This window comes from Ictidomys tridecemlineatus, chromosome 7 (genome assembly GCF_052094955.1).
Source record: "Ictidomys tridecemlineatus isolate mIctTri1 chromosome 7, mIctTri1.hap1, whole genome shotgun sequence".
In the NCBI taxonomy this organism is placed as follows: Eukaryota; Metazoa; Chordata; class Mammalia; order Rodentia; family Sciuridae; genus Ictidomys; species Ictidomys tridecemlineatus.
In genome coordinates, this window is record NC_135483.1 from 161,578,605 (window position 1) to 161,601,699 (window position 23,095).

Consider the following 23,095-nt stretch of genomic DNA (forward strand, 5'->3'; position numbering starts at 1 on the left):
TTCAAGGACTTAGCAACTTTCCTGTGGTCAATGCCTATATTGTACTATTTAAGTTCTTAGACTATAATCTATCACAACAGTACCATAGCCATTAATCTTGGGATTATGCTGCAGTGGAAAATCACAGTGTTAGGATTCTACCCTTTAAGCATAATAAGCAATTCAAAGGTCAGAATCTGCAGACAATTTTTCACTTTGTCTATGGCTGGTAAGACAATTTTAGAGTTAAAAATTACTAAACAGAGACCATGGCAGAGGAGTTTTCAATTCTTATCATCAAAACTTAATGCATTTTTACTCTGTCTTTTCATCCTACCCAGGGCTTCAAACATTTGGTACAGTAAGCTCATTAAAGACCCCAGCATTATTTACTCAGACTACCACTGGAGCCAACTCAGTCCTAACATCTGAAACACCTGGGGACAAGAGTACCAATGGGAAACACATATATCTAAATATTTTAACAATCTAGCTAACAAACTATTAAATATATTTTGTGTTCCTACCTCAACAAATATATTATTGAAATAACCTAGAAGGTCAGGGTCAAATTAAGAATTTTTAGGCATTTGAGGAGTGGACACTGTACTGTGGCAGCACAAGAGAGCAGGTTGCTGTGCTATCTTTTCTCAGTCTTCCCAATGCAATTCCATCTTGCATTACAATGTCCTCATGTGCACATCCAACCTGTGCCTTCAAAGTTATAGTCTGGCCACATTCCAAGCTTAGTATTGTATATAACTGCCCTCAGGAGAACAAGGCTGGCTTTTACTGGGTAAAAAGGCCCACATGGGTCCTGGAAGTGGGCTTAAGGCACATTGGCCAGGAAGTCTGGATGTGTGGCTACTTAAATCATGATCTAAAAGTAAAAGAATGAGCTAAAAGGCAGTCTACTTAGACTGCAACTTTCTTACCCTGTGAAGAAGGGCAAGGCCAGAGCAAGGCCCTCTAAAATACACAACCCAGTGTAGAACCTCCTTCCTTATTTAAAGATAGCATTTCCCCAGAGTATGAACAGGAAATCTAATTCTGAAACTCATATGGAATTCTCTCAAAAACTTAAAATCCACGAACTCTTGAAGTAGGTCCTTTGTTTTCTTTTTATTCTAATTGACTTAATGCAATAAAAAAAAGACATAATGAAAAGAGGCTTACTATTTACAGGAAAGGCATCTTACCCTAAGAATCACTTTCAACTGACCCTTTTACAGATAGACCTTTGCCATCCTTCATAATATTAAAACCCAACTCCAAATAAAATTAATTCTTCAAATGCTATTTTGAAATGTTTATGTTGAGTCATTCTAATTTAACCTACGTGGCTCATCTTCATACCCCATGCAAAATACAATAATAGGATTCTTAACTGTGGTGACAAGCAAAGTGACTTTTAGCCTTTGGTATTTTTTTAAACCTGTGATTATTTTATAACTGTTATAATAATAAATATTTTTAATACTAATATTTTTGTTATTAAAAATTTCTACAGGTAAGATTTTAAATGTAATACAGAAAATAGAACTTCAGAATAAGAACTATTATACCAGATTCTTTCAGCAAACAAGTTATTCCTTGACAATATTATGATATTAAGATGAATACTTTAGAAAATGACTTTGGGGATATTTCTCACTTAACTATAAACAAAAATTTTATCAAAATTAATGTAATGAAAAATTTTGATAGGTAATAAATTGTATAAATTTACTAGCCAGGAAAAAGAATTCCTTCTAAAGATTTTCTTTTACTCATATGATATTCCTACAAGCACTTAAGTCTTAACAAAAATTTCAGATAGGCATTTAATTCTTATTCTGTAACTTTTATTATCACTATTTAATTTAGATATCAAAGACTCCCATAGTTTATTCAAAATTTTCTGCAACATAACATTACCCATAGTTTTATTTCTTATGTTATAATAATGTACCTCAAGAGACAGTATACAATGCAAAATTAGGAGCACAGGCCCAGAATTAAGTTCTGCAGGGTCAAATATTGGCTCTAGTACATTCTAGCCACATAATTTTGAGTAAGAACTTTATCTTAGCCTTTTTTTTAATCCATTAACAAACATGGATAATAATGGTATTTAACTTGGAGGATGGAGAATAATGGTATTTAACTTGGAGGACTACAGAGTAAATTAGCTGTTATAATACATCAGGTAAAGTTCTTAACACAATATCCATAAATATGAGTTCAATAAATATTAGCAATTCTACTTTACTATATAAGGTCTTAGCATACCTATCTATTAAAAACTAAACATTGTTACTGCTTTAATTAAACATAAGCTTATTTTGGATGAAGTACTGGAATAGTTAAAGCATAGAAATTAACACATATCTTAAGAGACAGGAATTGTTTTCAAGAATAACTAAAGTCTAGTATCTAGGGATTATAAAACACATGTTAAACTTGTTAAGATAATATGAAAAGAGAAAACTGACAGTATTTCCACTATAAGCCTAAGCTGAAAGACATTAGGATGGTCAGAAAGGAAGATGCTGATTTGCAATTGAGCTGCTTAATACCTACATAAATCTATAGCATGCCCTAAGGAAAACAGCTACAGAGATATGCTTACTTAATCATAAACAACTATGGGAACCTCAGTTAGTGTTTATGTAATAGTACTCACCTGTAATGAAACGATCTAATGGCATAACAGGAGCAACATGAGGTGTGGCTTGTGTAATGAGAAGATTTATCAGATCTTGTTTAAAATTTTTCAGAGTAAGTAATGCTCTTGCAACAAGTCCACCCATAGAATGACCAATTATTGCCACACTTTTTGGAGCAAATTCTTGACCCTATGAAAAAAATCACCATGGCATAATTAAGGCTTAGTGTCATAATAAGAATACTAAAAAAATCTTTTTAGTATTATTGCAAATGGACAACTTAATAGAAAATTAAACTATATAATTACCCATCATAAGAAATACATTTTCATGTTGTTCCAATTAATATATGCATACTATTATGTGCTCTGCCATTTTTAACTATTATTCTTTGGTTTTCTGATCAAAATCCAAACACTTGATCTTGCAAATCAAATTGTTATGTTGCATGTAACCTGAGGTATAATTATACCTGGTGTCTACCAGAATGTTTGATTGTACAAGGTAAAAGAAATCGGTTATCTGAAATTAAAAATATCACAAAAGCCAAGACAACTGTTGCCGTCATAGCAATATACTATTTCATCACGTCAGTAAATTTTATTGAATTATTTCTCTATAGTGTTTGGATTTAAAAATAAATCAGCATTCCCAACATTTATTTACTATGTAAAGTTAAAATATGTATTGCTTTTTTAAAAAAATCTTATTTGCTAGCTATTCCACACTGATCCTTCTTATAAGCTTTCTCTTCTGTTACTTGTACAGAAAAGAGTTTTAACACTGTAGGTCTGACACTGCTATCCTTAGAACAGTCTGCATGAAAGGATGGCTCTTAGCAGGAGTCCGGGATCTTATATTTTAGGAGGGTTCCTGCCATTCTCTAAATGAAAAGAATGGTTCACTGTACTTAAACAATATGGTTTATGTTGAACCCCTGCTGTCTTCCAGGCTGAAATTTTGGTATGTGCAAGGCAGCAAATATCTATGTGATTGACCTCCCAATAAAAATCTTGGACACAGAATCTAATGGGCTTACCTCGTAGGCAGTTCTTCATAAGTCACAATTTATTGCTATATGAATTAAATGAAAAATGTGACAGAACTTTTGGACTCTTGTACTTGGTTTCCTCCAGATTCTACCCCCATGCACCTTTTCTCTTCAGTGATTTTGCTTTGTGTCCTTTCACCTAATAATTAATAACCACGAGTACAATTTTATGCCAAATCCTGTGATTCTTCCTAGCGAATAATCAAACCTGGGATCATCTTGGAGATCCTCAACACGGAGTTAACTTAGCCAAAACCAAATTCTATTTTTGTATCTGAAGCTTATCAATCCTTTGGCCTTCTCTCAAGAACAATTTTCAACTTCCATATACTTTTAAATCCATTCTAATCAAGCATTCACCCCAAAACGCCACCAAAACTGCTCTTGCTAAGTCACCAATGAATCTAATGGTCAATTCTTAATGCTCATCTTATTTGACTTATCAACAACATTTGACAAAATTCGCCACTTTGGTTTACTTAACAACACTCTCCTCATTCTCATCTTCCCTCACTGTGTTTCCTTTTTAGTCTGTTGCTGATTTGTTTTCATTTCATCTCTTGAAACTGGAGTGACTCAGGTCTCAGTCCTTTAGACTCTCCTTTTTTAAAATCAATATTGACTCCATCAGTGACCTTAGTCAGTCTCACCCCATCTTTATACTATCAACCCCCATGTATTATATCCAAACTGAACCTCTTCTCTCTAACTCTTAGCCTTGGTCTACAATAGTACAAAAGGTATTCTTGAAATGTCTAATGTGTATCTTAAATGCAAACCTGTCTAAAACTGAACTCCTAATCTCCATATCTGTTCTCCTATGTCTTCCCCACCTCAGTTAATGGCAATTCAATCCCTTTAGTTGTTCAGCCAAAAACCTTGGGGCCATCCTTAACTCTTTTCCTTTTATACAGGCCCACCATACCTGATCTACCAGTAAATCTTGTTGCCTCAACCTTCAACATTTACATCAGTCTGATCATTTCTCACCACTTCAACTGCTAACAACTTGATTTCAACCACTATTATTTCTTTCCTGCATTACTCCAAAAGTCTCCTAACTGGTCTCTGTTTCTACCCTTATGTTCCTTCAGATAATTCTCAAACAGCCAAAATGATACTGTTAAAACTTTAATAAGAGCATGCCCTTCCCCTACTTGAAAAGCTCTTTAGTGGCTTTGCATTTTCTTACAAACAAAAAGCGAAAATCCTTAAATTGCCTATGTCTCTACAATCTGTCTGTTCCCCTCTCCAATTTCTACCAACTCACATGATCTGTTCCAGCTACTCCAGTTTGTTTTTCCTTAAAGAAAGCATGTGTATGCCTGCCCATATAATTGTTTCCTCTGTGTAAAGTATTTCCTCCCCCTTATATATTCAAACAGGCCACTCCATCATGTATTTGGTATGAATTAAACTGTCTAGTTCTCAAGAGGTCTTCCATTTATAATTTTAATCCTCTGCCTTTGATTACTTACTTTTCCTGTTTTAATTTTCTCCCTGACATTTATAACCATATAAGATTGTATGTTTTCTTATCTATTATGTTTATTATTTACTTTTCCCCACTAAAACGTAAGTGCCACAAAGACTTGAAGTCTGGTTTCATTCTCTGCTATATTTACTTATGGCCTCATGTGATAAATGAGGTTTTCTTCACCTAGAATGTTCTCCCCCTTTCTCATACCCAAATCCTATTCATTAAGATTCAGATGTTCTCTAACTCCTATTGTACTTTCTTATAACTGGAACCCTACTTTCTAAAAATCTCAATGTGAAAAATAGATTATTAGTTCTATTATAAACAACATGTAGTCATTAGAAAAATACTGAAACATAAACAGAGAAAGAAAAATACTATAAGTATATAGCAAAGGTTTCTTACTGTTTATTGTAAATGACAGTTATTATTTCATTTTGTGATCACATCTTATTTATCTTATCCATTAAATGTTATGTAAAGGCCTGTACCTAATATAACCTGTTTCCTCCCATAACACTCATGATTACACAGGTTGACAAATTTTGCTTCTATTACAACTGTGCTGAGTTTTGTGGGATTTTTTAAAATTATATTTAATCTTCTATTTTCATAAGCTCCCCTCCCACTTTTTAAATATTCTTCTCCTTACCCCAGCTTCTGCTTTATGACAGAAAACATTTGACCCCTGACTTTAAGCCTGGTTTACTTCACTTAGCATGATATTCTCCAATTCCACCCATTTATCCATAAATGAGGATTAAATTCTTTTTTAAAAAAAATTTTATTGCTTCTTTTTAGTTATACGTGACAGTATAATTTGTTTTGATATAATTGTACAAGCATGGAATATAGCATATTCTAATTAGGACCCCATTCTTATGGATGCACATGATGGTCGGATTCATGATGGTATATTCATATATGGATATAGGAAGATTATTTTGGATTCATTCCACTGTCTTTCTTTTTCCTATTCCCTCTCCCTTCCCTTTATTCCCCTTTGTCTAATCTACAGAATATCTATTCTTCTTCTCTCCCCGCTTATTATGGTTAGTGTCCATGTTTCAGCAAAAACATTTGACTTTTGTTTTTTAGTATTGAATTATTTCATTTAGCGTGATAATGGTGTACATTCCAGGTCTATCCACTTACTTGCAAATGTCAAAAAGTCATTCTTTATGGCAATTTCATCCTTTACAGATGATTAAAACTCTACTGTGCATATATTACACTTAATTTAACCATTCATCTGTTGATGGACAATTAGGTTGATTCCATAAGTTGGCTTTTATGAATTTTGCTACTATAGATATTGGTATGCATATGTTAATATAGTATGCTGATTTTAGAACTTCTAGAAAAGATCAAGGAGTGGGATAGCTAGGTCATATGGTGGTTCCATTCCTCGTCTTTTGAAGAATCTCTATACTGTTTTCTAAATCAGTTGTAATAATTTGCATTCCTAACAATGTAATTCCTCACCATCAATTATTCTTCATATTCTTAATTCTCATTCTAACTGGAGTGAGGTAAAATCTCAGTGTATTTTTTTATTTGCATTTCCCTGATTGTTAAGGATGTTGAACATTTTTCCATGTTCCCATCTGTATTTCTTCTTTTGAGAATGTATACTTAGATCTTTTGCCCATTTATTAATGAGATTATTTCTTTGGTGTTAAGTTTTCAAATTCTTTATATATTCTGTATATTAATCCCCTGATGGAACAGTAGCTGGTAAAGAAGTTCTGTCATTCTGTAGGCTCTCTCCTCCTTTTCCATGTGAAAGGTTTTAATTCAATGACACCCCAATTATTGATTCTTGATTTTATTTTTTGAGCTTTGGTAATCTTACTAAAGAAGTTAGTTCCTGCACCAATATGCTAAAGTGTTGCCTTTATGTTTTCTTAAAGGAGTTCCAGTGTTTCTGGTCTAACTCCTAGGTCTTTGATGGACCTTTGAGTTGATTTTTTGCAAGATGAGAGACAAGAGTCTGCATATGATATCTAGTTTCCCCAGCACCATTTGTTAAAATGGCTATCTTTTCCAACATGTGTTTTTGGCACCTTTGTCAAAGATCAGATTATTTTATGTGTATTTGTCTCTGTGGTGGTCTTCATATCTGCTTTTAAGTCAGTACCATGCTGCTTTTGTTTTATTTTTGTAGTACAATTTAAGATCAAGTATTTTAATGCCCCCATCATTGCTCTTATTGCTCAGCATTGCTTTGACTATGCTGGGTTCTTTATTTTGCCATATGCACTTTAAGACTACTTTTTCTACTTCTGTGAAGAATGTCACTGATATTTTGGTAGGAATTGCATAGAATCTGTAGATTGTTTTTTTTAATACAGTCATTTTGGCAATATTAAATCTTCCTAGCTATGAAGAAGGGAAGTCTTTACATCTTCCAAAGTCTTTTTAAATTTCTTTCATTTTCTTAGTTGGATTTATTCTCAAATATTTTATTTTTGAGGCTACTATGAACAGAATATTTTTTTAAAATTTCTCAGCAGATTCATTATTGGAGTACAGGAAACCTATTGATTTTTGTATGTGGATCCTATGTTCTGCAACTTTGTTCAATTTGTTTATCAGATCTAGAAGTCTTCTGGTAGAGTATTTTTGGGTCTTCTAAGTATATGAGCAACAGAGGTAGTTTGACTTCTTCTTTCTCTATTTGTATCCCTTTATTTCTTTCTCTTGCCTAAGAGATCTGGCTAGAGATTCAAGAACCATATTGATTAGGAGTGAAGAGAATGGACATACTTATACTTGTATTGTTCCTGGTTTCAGAAGAAATGCTTTCAGTTTTTCTCTGTTAAGTTTGATGTTGGCTTTGGGTTTGTCAGACAGAGCCTTTATGATGTTGAGGTAAGTTCCTTCTATCCCTAGTTTCTTTTGTTTTTAACATGAATGGATGCTGGGTTTTTGTTGAAGGTTTTTTCTGCATCTATTAAGACATTCGTGTAACTTTTATCCTTGATTCTATTTATGTGATAAATTGTACTTGTTGATTTATACGTTGAGCCAACCTTGTAGCCCTGGGATAAATCCAAGTTGATCATGGTGTACAATCTTCTTAATGTGTTTTTAAAGGCAGATTGCTATTAAGAATTTTTGTGTCTATGTTCATCAGGGATAATGGTCTGTAGTTTCACTTTGTTGATATGTCTTCATTTAGGATCAGAGTGATACTGGCTTTAGAGCATGAATTTGGAAATGTTCCCTCCCTTTCTATTTCATGGAATAATTTGATAAAGACTGGCATTAGTTCTTCTTTAAAGGTCTGGTAGAATTTAACTGAGACTCCGTCTGGTCCTGAGTTTTTCTTTGTTGGAAGGCTTTTTGTTGTTATTACTACTTTAATCTTGTTGCTTGATATTGGTCTGTTTAGGTTCTCTATATCCTCTTGTTTCAATGATTAGGTTATATCTACAAAGTTGTTAATATCTTCCAGATTTTCCAATTTATTGAAATGTAAGTTTTCAAAAATAATCCCTAATGGTTCCCTGGATTTCAGATATATCTGTTTTGTATCTATCAGTTCTAAAAGAGTTGGTTGTTTGTTTTTTGTTTTTTTTTTTTTTGTTTTTGCTTTGGTTTTTGTTTTTAGAGTTGTGTAAATTAAGATCAAGTCATTTGCAAACAGAGTTTTACTTCTTCCTTTCTGATTTGGATGACTCTTATTTCTTTTTCTTAGATAACTGCTCTGCTTAGGACTTCCATACTATGTTGATTACAAGTGGAATGAGTGGATAACTTTCCCTTGTTTCTGATCTTAGGGGAAAAGCTTTCAGACTTACTGACCATTGAATATGATATTGAACTGATTATTTCCAATGGTCTATTATGTTTCTCCATTTGCTCTTTAAGCATTCTTTCTTTTCTCTAGAAATTACACTATTCAAACTTAACATGAATTAGCATAAATTAATATTTCGCCATTCTTTCCACAAGAATCTTGCAGTGAAATACTTCTATTTACTTCCATCTTTTTCACAATTATTATCAAATATTTTTTCTTCTAAATAAGTTATAAACTTCATAAAACAGGGGATGGGTTTTGTAGCTCAGAGGTACATCCCTTGCCTAACATGCACAAGGCCCTGAGTTTGATCTGTAGTACTATAAAAGCAAATGCCTCAGACATCTTTTTTTCTTTTTGCTAAAATGAATGATTTCTTTAATCTTTTTGATTCAAGTAAGAAAAATTGCAAAAAGAAAAAAGGATGAAGGTTCCCATATATCCTTTACCCTAATATTAACATTTTACATAACCACAATTATCCAAATCAGAAAAATAACACTAGCGTAAAAGTATTAACTAAACTGTAGACCTATTTTAAATCTCACCAGTTTTTACACTAATGTGCTTTTTTTCAGTATTTTATCCAGCATAACAACATGCATTTATTTCTTAGTCTTCTCCAATCTGTGATAGTTCTTCAGTCTTTCTTTTCTTCTTTTTTTTAGTAAATGACCCTGATATATTTGAAGAGTATAGGCTTTTTTTTTCAGCCTGTCTTTCAATTAGGTTTATCTGAAGTTTTCTCTTAATTAAAATGAGGTTGTTTGTTTTTGGCAATAATGCCACAGAAATAAAGATGTATCCTTTTCACTATATCAGGTCAGGGGGATTTCTGATGTTGATATATCACGTCACTGGTATGTTAATCTTGGTCAAGATAATCTCCATCAGGTGTCTCCACTATAGTTATTCTTTCCCTTTGTAACAAATAATAAATATTATAGAAATGAAACTTTGAGATTATGTGAATATTCTTTTTCTTCTCAAACTCTCACCCACTAACTGTAGCATCCATTTGTTGATCTTGTCTGGGTTGTTCTCCTAATGATTTAAATTTTCTTCTTTCCTTCTACTGGTGACAAAACTACTCTAACACCTTTATTTTGCCCTCATTTCGGAAGGACATTTTTGTTGAATATGCAACTTTAGGTTGAAAGACCTCTTTCTCTAAGACCTTTACGATATTATTGTATTGTTTTTGGTTTTCATTACTTCTCATGAGAAACCAGTGGTTAATTTACTGTCTTTCCCTACAAGTAAAGAATTTTTCTTTAGCTGCTTTTAAGATTTTTCTCTTTACTTTGCTTTACAGCAATTTGACTAAGGTGTGATTTTCTTGTGTTTACCATGTTTGACATTCAGTAAACCTTCTTGGGTCTGGTGTCCATTAGTTATTCAAGTACTTTTTCTTCCCGTATTTCCATCTCCTCTTCTGGAGCTTCAAATAGAGATGTATTAGGCTTTTCAGTATTGTCTCCTAGTTCCTGGGTCTGTCCTTTTCATCCTTTTAGCATCTGTGCTTAAGTCTGTTTAGATTTTACTGACCTGTGTTCAAATCCAGAGACCTTTTCTTCTGTAATACTAAAAATCTCATTTAAACCCATCAAGTGATTTTTCAATTCTGGTATGCTTTTGTTTCAGTTCTAGATTTTTCTTGTTGTTTGTAGTTTCCATATCTCTCAGATGCCCTTTCTACTCTCATATTATGTCTATATTCTATTTTAAATCCTTACCTTTATTTGATATTTTTAAGATGTGTATTTAAACATTGTTAAGGTGAATACTAAAGTAGCTATTTCTTTAGAGCTAGGAGAGTCCATTCTAAATTGTGTCATGTATGGGGTCTCTGAATGCCTACTATGTTCAGATAGGTCCTTCCTCTTTAGTTAGTTGGAATGCCTGTTTCCTGGCACCATGCTCCTCTTGAAATCTCAATTCTGCTTATAACTCCACAGAAGCTATTGTCTCTAGGATTTGCACAGTGATGCGCCAAGGAAGGTAGTTGTATTTCATTCCTGACATTGTTTGGTTGCTGGCACAGAATAATTGCCAATGTGTTTTACTACTCTTTTAAATTTCTTTAAAGACAAATAGTCCCTCATATTTATTACACACAGGTAGACACACTGTATCACTTTCTCCTTGGTTTGCCATTGCCTTGCAGTTTCTTGCCCTGTGTATATGCAATATGGCATTCAAGATTGAAAGAATGTAAATTTTTTCTTTGCTTCCTTCCCTTCTTTCTCATACTCTGTCCCACAGAGCCAACTCAGCAGTCCCAAATCCCAATTTTCTGCCTTCTTATTGATATTAATATGCTCTGCTTAATCCCTACCTACTTGCCCCATGTCCAGAAAATATTTCTAGATAGAAAGCCAGGGAGATTAAGGAACTCACTTATTTTAGAGATGATAGTCCTTTGCTGCTTGGTTGGTTAACACCTCAAAACAGGTGCTTCAAATATCCGGATCAGTTTCACAACTGTTTACATATGCAGAGAGTCTACTCTAGTACCACTTACTTAGTCATGGCTAGACTCAGAAATAATTTTTTTTAATATTTATTATTTTTTTTGTAGTTAGACACAATACCTTTATTTTAATGTGGTGCTGAGGATCTAACCCAGAGCCTCACACATGCTAGTCGAGCACTCTAACACTGAGCCACAACCACAGCCCCTAGACTCAGAAATTCTTTTACCAATATTTTACCAATGGTTTTTAGTAATTGCATTGTACTCCTAAATTTTTTATATTTAAAGTTCTAAAAAACTACTTTTTTCTGTATTCATGAAAAGAAAGGTAAATTCAATTTAAACTTTAAAACCTCCACTAAGGTCAAGACAACAGACTCTAAAAAAAACCATGCCATCTTTGTCTCAACATCCATAGAAACAAATACATGATTTAAAATATAAAAGATGCTCATAGTTCACACTAATACAGATCTGAATGTTTATCTTTTACCTTGTAAAGTTTGAGAATTGTTTTAATACATTCATGCACAAACTTGGTCTGCTTCTGAAGACTTCCCCCATACAATGCCACCAGTTCTTCATTGAAATTCACACTAAAGAAGTCAAAGTGGTACTTAAAGTCAATGTCTTCTGCTTTTCTAAGTGCAATAGAGCCAATAGAACGAACTGCAAAGGAAAAGAATAAAGTGTACATTAAACAAACTTTCATCCATTCTTGCTTCAAAATCTCTTAACAAAGAAACCTTATAAATACATACAACTATTTTGGGGTAATACCCATTGATAGTACCAATTTAGTAGAAGAAACTAACCTAGCAGCTATATACCTTTAACAAACTCAGTATGCCCTAAATATTTTATAAATTAAACAAAAAGTGGACAGGTCACTCTGTACTTGCTTTCCCTTCAACAGGAGCAATAATAGCTGAAAGGGGAAGGATCCTTTGAAGAATAAAAAACAGAATTTTATCACACTTAATGAGAATTGTAAGAATAAGAAAATTCCTATAAGAAATGCTTGTCTACCTTTTGATTTAGAATATTCATTCATGATTTGTCTCTTTCTCTTAATCCTGACATCAAATCACCTGCAAGCTCTACTATGCTCTATCTTCTAAATATGTTCCCAGGTGAGGCTTCTCACCATTTCTACCACTATCATCCTAATCCAAGTACGATCACCTGCACTGCTCTAACAATCTCCTAAATGGTCTCTCTACTTCTACTCCTTTTGTTTCGTTGCTTTTTATAAGACCTCGCACAAAATTTATTATTGATTACTTTAAGGGGTATAAAAATTGAAGTATATGGTTTAGAAAACAAAATACCTGTTTGCCATTCCATGTTTTAGTATACATATACTATAATTCACATATTACACCACTCACCATGTAAAAATCACTGGGTTTTAAAATATGAAATATTTAGTACCTCTTACATATATTGTACAACCACCTCTGAAATCTAATGTTAGATATTTTTAATTACCTCAAGAACAAAATCCTGAGATCATTAATAGTCACTCCCATTCTGCTATGCATTCCATTCCCTGGTAAACACTAATCTACTTTCTGTCTCCATGAATTTGCCTACTCTGCATATTTCATATAAATGGGATGATTGAATAATATATGATCTTTTGTGACTAGATTTTTTACTTCTCTTGATGTTTTAAGGTTCACCCACAATAAATCATGTATCACTCCCACCTTTAGACTACTATGTATAGTACCATCATGAATACCCGTATGCAAGTTTTTGTGTGAATGTATATTTTCATTTTTCTTGGGTAGACACCTAGGAGTAGGATTGTTGGATCATATGAGAGCTCTATATTTTATATTCTGGAGAACTGCCAAACTGTTTTCCAAAGTGGATGTGCCATTTTATATTACCACCAGCAATGCAGAAGGGTTCCAATTTCTCTACATCTTTGCCAACACTTTTTATCTACCTTTTTGATTATAGCTATCCTAATAGGTAAGATTTTGATTTGCATTTATCTGATGACTAATAAGGTTTAGTATCTTTTCTGCTTCTACTCATGCTTAAATAGCATATTTCTTTGCAGCAAAACCAGAGTGATCATTTTTTAAAAGTAAGTTATACCTACCAGATTTATCAAAATTTTTAAATCTGACAATTTCAATATTATCAGGCTGTGGAGCAAAAGTAAGTATAATGTGCTAATTGTGAGAATGCACGTTAGCATAAAATAAAATAAGAAGGTATACATAACTTGCAACATGGAATTAACACTCTTTAAGTATCTGTCTTTTAAAAATACAGGTTTAAGAGCTTCAAGATACATGCAAAAGAATACACATTATTTGGATACTATAGACTAAAAAAAAGTGAACAGATCATTGCTCACCCAATAACCTGGGTGAATCTTATGCTGAATAAAAGAAGCCAGAAACAAAAGCATATATACAGAATGAATATATATTACAAAGGTTAGCAGCCCCAAATAGGTACATATTAGGGATAAATATTTGGGTATTAAAACCTTAAATAAAGTTAAAAAAAATTATTATCCTAAAGTTAGGACTGTGATTCTGTCTGGAAAGAGGGGATGGATTTTTAAATCATAATAAGCACACAGGTCATTTCCAGTATGCTGGCAATTTTCTAGATAAGACCTGGGTTTTGGCTTAATAGATGTTCACTTTGTAATAATTTTAAACAAAAATATAATAAATATATTTTATATATTTCTCATATGTTATAGTAATATTTCAAACATAATAATTATCAAAAAATCAGATTATATAATTTCTTATCCAACACTCTCCAAGTTTCCTACCTCCCTCACATAAAATTTCAATGTCTTTTCCACAGCTTATATAACAAGTGGATACTTTTCCATTCTCATCTCTATTCACTTTTCTCTACTCACAGTGCCCCGGAATATGCCAAACATATTCCTGCTTCAGGAGCTTCCCCCAAATAGTCACCTGCAATTATTCGCTACATTCAAGGCTCTGCTCAAATGTCATATCCTCACCAGGCCCTTCTTGATCACCTCATCTAAACTAGTCACCTTCTGACCCTGATTATCCTATATCTTCTTCACTGTTTTATTTTTCTTTCTAGTTTTTAACATTACTGATAGGTTTATTTGATGACTGTTTTCCCAACAAGAATATGTGTTTGGTGGAGGAGGGACTTTATTTGATTTTGGTTTGCTCTGGATCCCTAATACTGTCTGGCTTATAATAAGTATCCCATAAATATTTGTTAGATGAATAAACACCTAAGTAATTGTAGTACATGTTGAAACAAATCTAGTCTCATTATATTACAATTCTAGTCCATTTAATATCCAAGAAAGCAGATTTCACTTGAGAACAAAATTATTTGCAGATTTGCAGAGTTGGCTGTTATGCCAGAATTTATTGCCATTCCCCTAGACTTTAATGAATTTGGAATCTGCACATATAACTTCCCTATCTTCACCTTTCTGCATTATCCTCAGTACTTCCAGGTCTCTATATCTCCAAAAGAAAAAAACCAATCTCCTCTCTTGTTTGATATAATATAAATTAATGATTTGCCTCTCTAATCAATGCTTTAGGTCCTATTCCCTTATCATCCATTTCCAACATAAAGCTTTCTTCTGTTGATTCCTGATTATCTATACAATTTATTTCATTTCACTCCATCTCCTTCTTTTTCTCCTTCTCACTCTGTAGTCTTCCAACTCTTCTTTTCCAGTTCTCACATGTGTTCTCTCTCACTGGTATCATATTTGGGTATTCCAGTAATCCTAACACAATACTTACTAGAGTAAGCATTTCATTCATTTCATTTGATTCACTGACATGTGTACAATGTGAATTCTTTAATGAAGATTTTTTAAAAAAAACATTTTTAGTGGTTCTAGGGATGGCCAAGAACACTCTATCACTGAGTTAGGCCTCTAGCCTTTTTTATATTTTTTATTTTCAGTCAAGGTCCCGGTCCCGCTAAGCTGCCCAAGCTGGCCTCAACCTTGGTGATTCTTCTGTCTCAGCCTCCTGAGTAGTTGGGATTATAGGCATGTGTCACTATGCCTGGCTTTCCTGAATTTTATAGCTTTCAAAATTTATTTCCAGTACTTACCTTGCTTGTAACTTCCAGCATTACCAGGAAGAAAGAGAACTGGAATTCCTGTCAAAGGGAGAATTTTGTGTTCTTCAGCATAGGATCCTTCTCCATAAAGATATAACTCATATGCTGGATAGCGTTTTGCCAATTTCTTTGGAAGTTCTATTTTCTGTAGCAAAAGAATTATGTAAATAAAGCAGGTTCACTTATTAGTTTTATTAACACTATCAGACTCATATGTATTTCTGAATTATACAACTTTAGAATAGTGCAAAAATATATTAAACCACACTTCATGCAGAAAACAAGACCCAGTTACAGTTTATACGTATAAAAAAAGACTCATTTCTTTAGTTATATTAACTTGGAATCAAGTTGTCTTCAGAAAAGAATAAAAATGGGATTACCTGAAATTCTAATAAATACATATGGGTCAAAGAGCCTATGATAATGGCAGAAAAGCACTGGTATATGTCAGCAAGTTACATGTTAACATAATTGGAAATGCATTTAATTTAGAAACAGTACTAATTTTACTTAAAAATGATAAAAGCTTTCCATTACAAAATCAATCATTTTTGCCATTTAAACTGATCTGTAATGTTTCTACTTTCACTCAAGCCCAACTATATATTCCAGCTGTTACATCTTTAAAGGAAAGTAAGTTAGATTTACAGTGCAGTTTTCTGACCTCTCAACTTAATACACTTAACAAATACAACATGCTTACCAAATTAATCTGAACTTTTATCACCACATCTTGGTCAAGATGTGTACACTGTTCTTATCATAAACATTCCAGTGAATTAGCATTTGTTTCATTTTTCATGGACCAGGTGCATTGTTTCTCAGCAAACCTTAAATCTACTCTGCAATTCATGTTATTATATACAAAATAAGGCAGAAATTAACATTAAATTGTTGTTGTTGTTGTTGTTGTTTGGTGGTACTGGGGATTGGACCTAGGGGTTCTCTACCATTGAGCTACATTCCAACTCCTTTTTATTTTGAGACAGGGTCTCATTAAGTTGCTTAGGACCTCATGAGGCTGGCCTCCAATTTATGATTCTTCTGTCTTAGCCTCTCAAGTTGCTGGGATTACATGTATGTATCACTGAGCCTGGCTACTTTTTTACAATGTAATATAAATTAAGTCTTGTCATCCCCAAAGGGTAGACTTCTATAAAAGAGGCAAAGTATAAACTCTCCTCTATGTACACTGGATGAAATATTTAAGTAGATATCAAAAGATTAATGATCTAGTAATGCTATACATATGTGTTTGATGAAAAATTTTTACTATGTGAATTCAAAAACCATAAACAATTGTTAATGACTACTGAAAAACCTCATTCTTCAAAAAAACTCACTCTGATCATTCATGCATATTCCTGAATATTTCTTTGCAGATATTACCTTCCATAAACAATCTGTACCAATTATATCATGGAAACATCTAGTAGAGACTAGAAACAATAGTAGAGACTATTTTTTGTTTAAGAAATTAGTATCCTTAGTTATCTCCCCATGTACTCAAAATACAGAAATATTAACTCCACTGTTTGTTTCATAAGCATATGGATACTTCAATTCAAATTAGTTCCAATATTGATTATGTACAATATATAATCAAAAGTGAAAAAGATACATTTTATCTTTTTAGGTACATATCAAACAAAAGGAAACCCTTAAGAGAAAAAAAAATATTTTTAACTCCTCCCAAATAAGAACAAAATTTGATATAGCAGTACATGCATATTAGATCATTTTTCTTTTTAGTAGCTAAACAAAGTTCTGAACTAGTTGAAAAATTAACTCAGAAGAATAGAAACTATCAAATATATTTTTAAACAAATATTTAATTTCCTATATAGAGAAAAGCAAGCAAACAATATATTTTGTATATTTCATAATACACTATTATGAAAGCAATTTTGAAGTGAGAAAGAACATTCCTAAAACAAAGCAATGCAGGGGTAGGGCTGTGGCTCAATGGTAAAGCCTTTGCCTACCAGCATGCATAAGGCCATGGGTTCAATCCCCAGAATTGGGAAAAAAAAAAATCACATGCAGGGGAAAGTAGAACAAAAACAGAGGCAAGAATGGTGGGAGTTGGAGGAAAATGGAAAATGGCAAAACTACATTTTCAGATAGTTCAAGATGGAAGTGAGTGGCAGGAAGAAGGAAAGGTAACGAAATAGTTTAACAGAAAAGGTATAGGTATAAAAAATTGGTGTTGATGAGAAAACTAAGAGGGTCAATGAGTTATGAAAGAAATATATCAGTAGGACTCTAATATAAACTGTTTTATGTAGATCATCAAAAATGAGCAAACAGTCACTCCAAAAAAGAACTTTAAGATCAATTACCTTTATACTTAAATATTATCTCTACCATCCTGCCCCTGGTTGGGGCTGTTTGTCCTTTTCATCTATAACTTAATCCTCTTTCAAAAGACAAAAATTTAACAAACTCCCAATTCTAACAAACTCCCAAGAACTAGAAAAATGATGATTTAAGAAACTAAAATTCTTATATGAATATACAAATTGATAGGATATGTATCTTATAATTGTGAATAAAAACTGCAAAAGAAGTTTGATCTTCATAATTTAAAAAAGAAAAGAAAAAATTATCAAAATAAACACACTTATAAAGTTCTTAAAAAGGGTTCTAAGCCTTTTGTTCATGCTACCCCAGAAAAGTCCTTTGTGGAGGGAATGGGGAGAAGAAACACATCAAGGACAACTCTTTCAGACTGGCCTCTTCCTTTCACAATCTTCCTACTACAATCTAAAGTCCACACTGCTTTCAAGAAATACCTCACTAAAACATACATCTTATGTATTTTCTCACTGTACATAAAAATAATGAAGACTCGAAGAGATCTTCAAATGGTTTTAACTATTTTCACCCATTTTTTCATAATTTACCATGTTTTAAAATTTATTTTTAATACATTTTTAAAAATCAAGATTCAAAGATATACACTGAAGAGGATTTCTACTACCCTTGGTCCTTCAGCCATCCAATTACCTTCCTCAGAAGGCAACCAATGTTAACTGTATGTTTGTGTTTCTAGAAATATTTTACATATAGCAGTAAATATATTTAAAGATTATTTCCTCCTTTTTACATAAATGATAATATATTATAAATATCACTCATGCCACATGACCTGGTGTCCTCTTTCATTCATATATGCTATATAAGTCTGCAATTTTATTTCTGCACTTCATGAACTACACTTCCCACATGCCAAATTCACTACATCTTCTTTAAAACCTCTGAATACCCAAGACAAACTTAGATGTTTTCCCTTCTTGGAAGAGTCCTGTCAAACTGCCTATAGTGAAATTATGACGCCACATTATATTGTAACTATATATTACATTCCTGTCCCCTCATTGTATTATAAAGATATAAGTTAAAGGCACAAGGACTGATTCTGACTAATTCCCTCTCAGACTAAGTATTTAGATATACCTGGAACACAGTAATCATTCAATAAATGACTTGCTAAACAAACATCATACTTAATAACAAAATATGACTCAGATTTCAATATCAACATTTCCTTTCTGAGAGCAACCACTGTGTCATATATGGAGAGAATCAAACAAATTAATCTATAAGAGAAAACAAGTAATTTCTTCACAAATTTTACAATCTACTTAAAAGCATGGCTATCAATTGTTTTGCCTTGCTATCATCAAGAAACTTTAAAGGATAATGTTATTTAAAGGATATCTGGCAGACTTAAGATATGTTCATGAAACGTTCAGTTAACTCTGACAAAATAAATCTAGGAAAATAGGTAGAGGATGAACAGAAATTAACAAATTTAAATTCAAAACTTCATTTTTGCAGTTTCAAACTCCTGTTCCACCTTAAAAAAAAAAAAGGACAATAAATTTAAATGTTTCAACTACCTTTCTATTTCTTCTGCTGGATGACAGAAGAAGATGCAAATGAGCAGTAAAAAAAAAAATGTCATAAAGGAAGAGAAGAAAACCCATAGACTAGGACAACCCACATGTGGATATCAACATGAGAACAATAAGAAAGCTAGATAAAATTATAATTTAAAATCAGGCAATATTTAAAACGTTTTAAAAACATTATTATTTATATAAAAACCATTTGGTTCTTAAGAGAATAACTTCACTTATCTAAAAATCTCACCATATTCAAAATATCTCATTTCTACAGACAGGTTTTAATTGTATTTGCAAAATAACATAACTGGTGTGCAAAAATAAGAGAGTCAAACATAAATACTATAGTGAATTAACACAGCCTTTGCAGCCTAAAAGTAAAATTTCTAAAAATGTATATCAAAAACTCCTGCCATTATATATTACCATATTAACAAACTGACAAAAGTATATAACCCCCAAAGGTAATTTGAACCAAAACAACTAAATACAGACTACTCACAGCAACAACAAAGCCAAATAGCTCTTCTGCATTAGCTATACTCATTTTCTCTTTCCAGTCAATTTCCTGAGACAGAAAATTTATCTGTAAGGTCTGTATGCTTTGTTCCAAATAGGAATTCCTATGATGGCAAATATTAAAATAGCTTCAATAACTGTGGGCAATCTGAGTAAATGGAATTAGTACAGTTGTTCCAAGATGATTTTATTTTAACCAAAGTCTTCAACGTATAACAAAACTAAAGTGACTACTTCATTCTACTGGGAGTTCTCTAATTATTAAACCACAGGCAATGAAAGGGGATTATAATAAGCTCTACTTCCAGTTTAAAAAAACTAAACTAAAAGCCCATGCATTTCACTATTAGACCCTGATAACCATAAGCCAGCATATTCCAGTTTATTTGCTTAGAAATTAACAATGTCCAGTAACATATTAAAATCTCCTTCAATAGCATCGGAAATCCAGTGTTCCATAACTATTTGTGCAAAACCAAGGTAAGGATCTCAAAACAAAATCTAAACTTACTAGAATTTTGCCTATGTGGAAAAGTGTGTTCTTCAGCAATTTAAATCTTAAGTTTTAAGACTGAAAATAACAGCAATGCAATCAAATACTAAACTCCCTCCATAATGATCTACACACAGAAACGATCCCATCTTGCATTCTTCATCACTCTAAAGAAAAAATCTGCTATGATTTTAAAAGCATACTAAAAATGTACATTATCAATATGTATTATAGTACATATACATTTTATAGGAGTTGTTATATAGGTATTCCATTTAGAAATAAAAGAATCGCTCGGGAGAAATTTCTTTGGACAGCTGTGTAATTTGTCATCTTTTCTTTTTACAGCTGGTCATGAATGAAATTCTAGATTCTACTATGCCCAACTAATGAAGCCACTGACTGAAAACATTTAAAATGGAACAGATGAGATGGGGGGCGGTGACTGAAGGGCCGAGTCTCTCTTAAATTGCGAACACAGGTGAAAACACAAAATAATACCATGAATAGATTTTTCATGCAACTGGTAAGAAAGCCTGGCTGCTTGGCAATAAGTATGAAAACAGGTGTGCAGAAGCACGCACCTACACCCAACCTACAGAACAGGTGGATCTGCAAAAATCGCTACAGGAGGGAAACGGAGGAGTTTCCAGTTTAATTACTCACCAGGTTACTCTTTCGCCCATAGGTAAAACCCTGCAGCCTCTCCAGGTGTATATCTAGCCAATATACACTCTGCAGACGCTCGGTTCTTTCCCAGCAAAGCGAAATCTGATGTGCGTATCACTGGGCGCGAAAGGAAGAATTTAGGTGCATGAGGAGCAAAGAAGGGTGCAGGGGCACCTGTTAAGGCAGGAATGCGAGGAGGACGGAGTTTGGGAGCAGGGGGAAGGGCTGGGCCCCGCTAGGAGAAGAGCTGGTGCCCAGGATTTGGGGCGGGCGAAGGGAAAAGACCGCGGAGTGAGTAGGACCGGGCAGGGAGGACGCTCAGGAAACCGCCTGTCAAACACCCTGCGGTGAGAGGCGGGCGCGAAGGGCAGGTAAGGGAATCCGAGGAGGTCTGCAGAGTATTCCCGGGCGGAGAAAAGAGATGCAAGGATGGGGTACGCGGGGCCCCAAAGCTCCGCGAGCCAAGAGGGGAAGCGCACAGGAGGACCAGGCGTCTGGTCCGAACCTCTGAGCATCTAGGTGAGGGCGGAATCTTACCTGATACTCGGGGTACTCAAACATGTAGCTCATACTGCATCTGTTCTCCTCGAAACCGAAGAAGACATCCCACAGCCCCAGGGTCGCCATAAAGACCATGAAGACATAAAACGCCAGGTTCCAGAGGTTGACCGAGTGAAGAAACATGGTGGTGCTGCCAAAGCTGCCGCCACCGCCGCCGCGGGGCTGCAAGCACTGACAGAGCGAGCCGAAGACTCCGGGCCGCCCCAGCCGGAGCCAGCCGAGCAGCGCGCGCCTGCGCGTAGCCGGCCGCCCGCGAGCCCGCCGCGCAGTGCGCCTGCGCGCAGCTACCCCCCCCCCCCCCCGCCCTGGCGCCTCGGGCTGGAGAGTCCCGGGGAACAGGGAGGGGGTGGTGTTTGCAGCGACCACACGAATCTGCCGGAAGAGAGAAGGAGCGAGAAAGCGGAGTGGGCTGGGCTGGAGGGTACAGGGGAAAAGAGGAGGGGGCCAGGAAAAGGAAAAGGGGAGGGAAAGAAAAGAGAGGGGGATGGGAGCCCGGAGGCGCGCTGGCAGAAAGGCTGGAGTGGGCTCCGAAAGGAATAAGCTAGGGAGGGGGATGGAGCCCAGATCCGAGAGCCTACTCTTGACTTTTAGCGGTCTGGTCCACGGGCTGAGGGACACCTAAGGCCAAGTGGCCATCACTGTCCCCTCCCAAACACCTTTCCCTGCAGCAGTTTAAAAGCCCTTCCCGTTGAATTTTGAAATGCCTCAGGCCTCCACGATTTCAGTTCTCCCAGTGGCAACTTAAATTCACTGCTCTCTGGACCAGTTCCCTTTAGGGAACTGATGGTTTCCCCCCTATATTTAACCTCCGACTTAGGCCCTTAAGTAAGAGGCTTAAAAGCCCCCCCCCCCCCCCGCAGTGGGTCGGGGAAGGGTGGAGGGCTTTTCAGCAGAGAGGAGTCTGCTTTTGGTGTAAGATGAAAACCTGAATCACAAAAGGCATCCTTAATTTTAAAATACATTATGAAAATGTCTGCTAGCGCTGCAGTTCCCAACAGGTATCTGCTTGCTCAGGTTGATGTTATCTTGCCTTGTTCCCTAGAACCTCCACTTCGTTGGGAATTGGTTCCATATTAATGTAAGGAGGCAATTTTACTCTAGCTTCCACTCATACCCTGAAGTGATTTAATTCATTTTGAAGAATTCCGTTTTGGTTTTTGCACAAAGGAGGCGGTAAAAAGAAGCTCAAAACCATTCATGACATGTAGCAGCTTCGAAACACTAGACTGTTTTGAAGAGAAAGACACCACAGTGGTCTTTGAAACTGACCCAGTAGCAGATGGGCTGTGTGTGTGTGTGTGAATGGTTTTTGGCAATGACTATATTTCATTTCACTAGGGCTGATTTTCTGATACATTTCATGGGCAAAGGATGTTTGGCT

General features: G+C 34.6%; 1 protein-coding gene across 1 annotated transcript in view; it reads right to left on the bottom strand.

The window, feature by feature from the left end:
- The window catches only part of Pgap1 (post-GPI attachment to proteins inositol deacylase 1), a 76,895-nt gene extending 54,934 nt beyond the window's left edge, over positions 1–21,961 (bottom strand). The window contains exons 1-4 of the mRNA XM_005324349.4: positions 21,691–21,961; positions 15,550–15,703; positions 11,936–12,111; positions 2,645–2,816 (exon numbers count right to left, since the gene is read on the bottom strand). Of these exons, the coding sequence (XP_005324406.2) occupies positions 2,645–2,816; positions 11,936–12,111; positions 15,550–15,703; positions 21,691–21,837 (649 nt within the window). The 5' untranslated portion in view covers positions 21,838–21,961. The remainder of the gene's footprint in view (positions 1–2,644; positions 2,817–11,935; positions 12,112–15,549; positions 15,704–21,690) is intronic.
- Between the last annotated feature and the right edge of the window lie 1,134 nt (positions 21,962–23,095).